This window comes from Penaeus monodon, chromosome 33 (genome assembly GCF_015228065.2).
Source record: "Penaeus monodon isolate SGIC_2016 chromosome 33, NSTDA_Pmon_1, whole genome shotgun sequence".
NCBI lineage: Eukaryota > Metazoa > Arthropoda > Malacostraca > Decapoda > Penaeidae > Penaeus > Penaeus monodon.
In genome coordinates, this window is record NC_051418.1 from 31,084,373 (window position 1) to 31,085,983 (window position 1,611).

The 1,611-nt window shown below is 56.7% G+C and overlaps 1 protein-coding gene across 1 annotated transcript in view; it reads right to left on the reverse strand.

Annotated features, from left to right (window-relative positions):
• The window catches only part of LOC119594375, a gene marked incomplete at its 5' end in the record, with an annotated part of 3,049 nt that continues 1,438 nt past the window's right edge, over nt 1-1,611 (reverse strand). Inside the window, 1 exon segment of the mRNA XM_037943435.1 lies at nt 1-1,468. Coding sequence (XP_037799363.1) covers nt 226-1,468 — 1,243 coding nt within the window.

Below are 1,611 nucleotides of genomic sequence, written 5' to 3' on the forward strand. Positions count from 1 at the left end.
TTCTCTATCTGCCACACCTGGAAATATTGCATTGAAACGAATAATCACTCTATATACAAAATTCATGGCTTGCTTCACATGTAGAACCGTGTGGCAGTTTTTTACTTTTAAGTGATTTTTTTCGTCCGAATGTCTAGGAAATGCCCAACACCCAAGCGCATAATAGCCTTTGAATTCCCTCTCTTGCGTGACCCTGACTCAGCAGGGTCTTAGAACCGGGTGGAACTACGCCACTTGTCGTTCGATGGCTCCCACGGTAACGAGGTTGTTGATATAACCCGTCATGTTGGAGAAGAAATGGCTGGCGACGTCGTCCGTCATCTTGTTGGTGAAGTAATCGAGGGAAATCATGAACCTGCCGCGGAACGTGTGGAACGTGAGGGTGCACGGGTGGCCGATCAGCTCGCTCGAGACCGAGCGCAGGAGGCTGGTGATCTCCACGGGGCCGTCGCCGTAGTGGCTCGGCAGGAGGTGCTGCAGGTTGCCCATGTTGGTGGTGATAACGTGGCAGTCCGTGAGGTTCTTGCGGGCGCGGCGCGTGAGCTCGTGGTTCACGCACATGATGAAGGCTAAGGGGATGTACACGGAGCAGTTTTTGATGGGGTAATGCTCGACGTTCAGGCTCTTGTGCAGGTGTTCGTGCACGCGCTTCGCGAACGCCCAGAAGTTGTCCCTCGTCGCGCCGTCGGTGTTCCGGACGAGGAACTCCTTCTCCTCGAGGGCAATGTGGCAGCCCGGGGACTCCTTGTTGGCGGGGTTGAAGTAGCGTCTCATGTTGACGCAGTTGGACAGGTTCACGATGGCCTCGTCCAGCTTGCCCTTGACGCGCTGTTGGGCCACGCGGAACATGGCTACGTACGCGATGGCGGAGACGCAGGAGTGCACTGTCACGCCGGCCTCCTTGCAGCGCTGCACCAGCTTCTTGGTACTGTCCACGGTGAGCTGTTCGTGCAGGATTCTCGTGGCGGCCTCCTCGGTGCTAGGCTGAGGGAGGATGCCTCTGAAGTAGAGTTTGGTGCCGTAGTCACGGATGAAGGTGCCGTAGAACTTTTTCCACAAGTACTTGAGCGAATACCACCAGTCGGTGCGCGAGTACAGCACGTCGGTGATGGCCGGGATCACGGTGCGCGTCGGGACGTCGTACATGGCGCCCGTCATGGTTGCGTTGAGCACGTGCATGATGTCGCTGCAGATGAGCATGTTGGTGAGGCCGTCGGTGATGCAGTGGTGCGCGCTGACAATGAGCACCGCCTCGTGGCGCCCGTCCACAGGCTTCTGCGGCAACGGAACCAGCCTGGCTCGCCACAAAGGGCCTTGTGCGAAGTTGTATTTCATCTGCATGAGCGCGTGGAAGGCGCTCATGGCATCCTGGTTCTCGACGGCGAAGTCCACGACCAGCTGCTCCATGCGCCGAAACCAGGGCCGCACCCCGCGCCAAACTACGCACAGCTGCAGCACGTGGTTCTTCCTGAAATCAAGCGAATGCAGCGTCAATCAAGTCGCCTGCTCGGTGCTGCTTCAGGTGACCAACCCAAGCATGCATCATTATTCTGCTTGAGTTTTAACTGCTTAAGGGATTAACCTTTTCATACTAAGGTCAGCAAATATCTG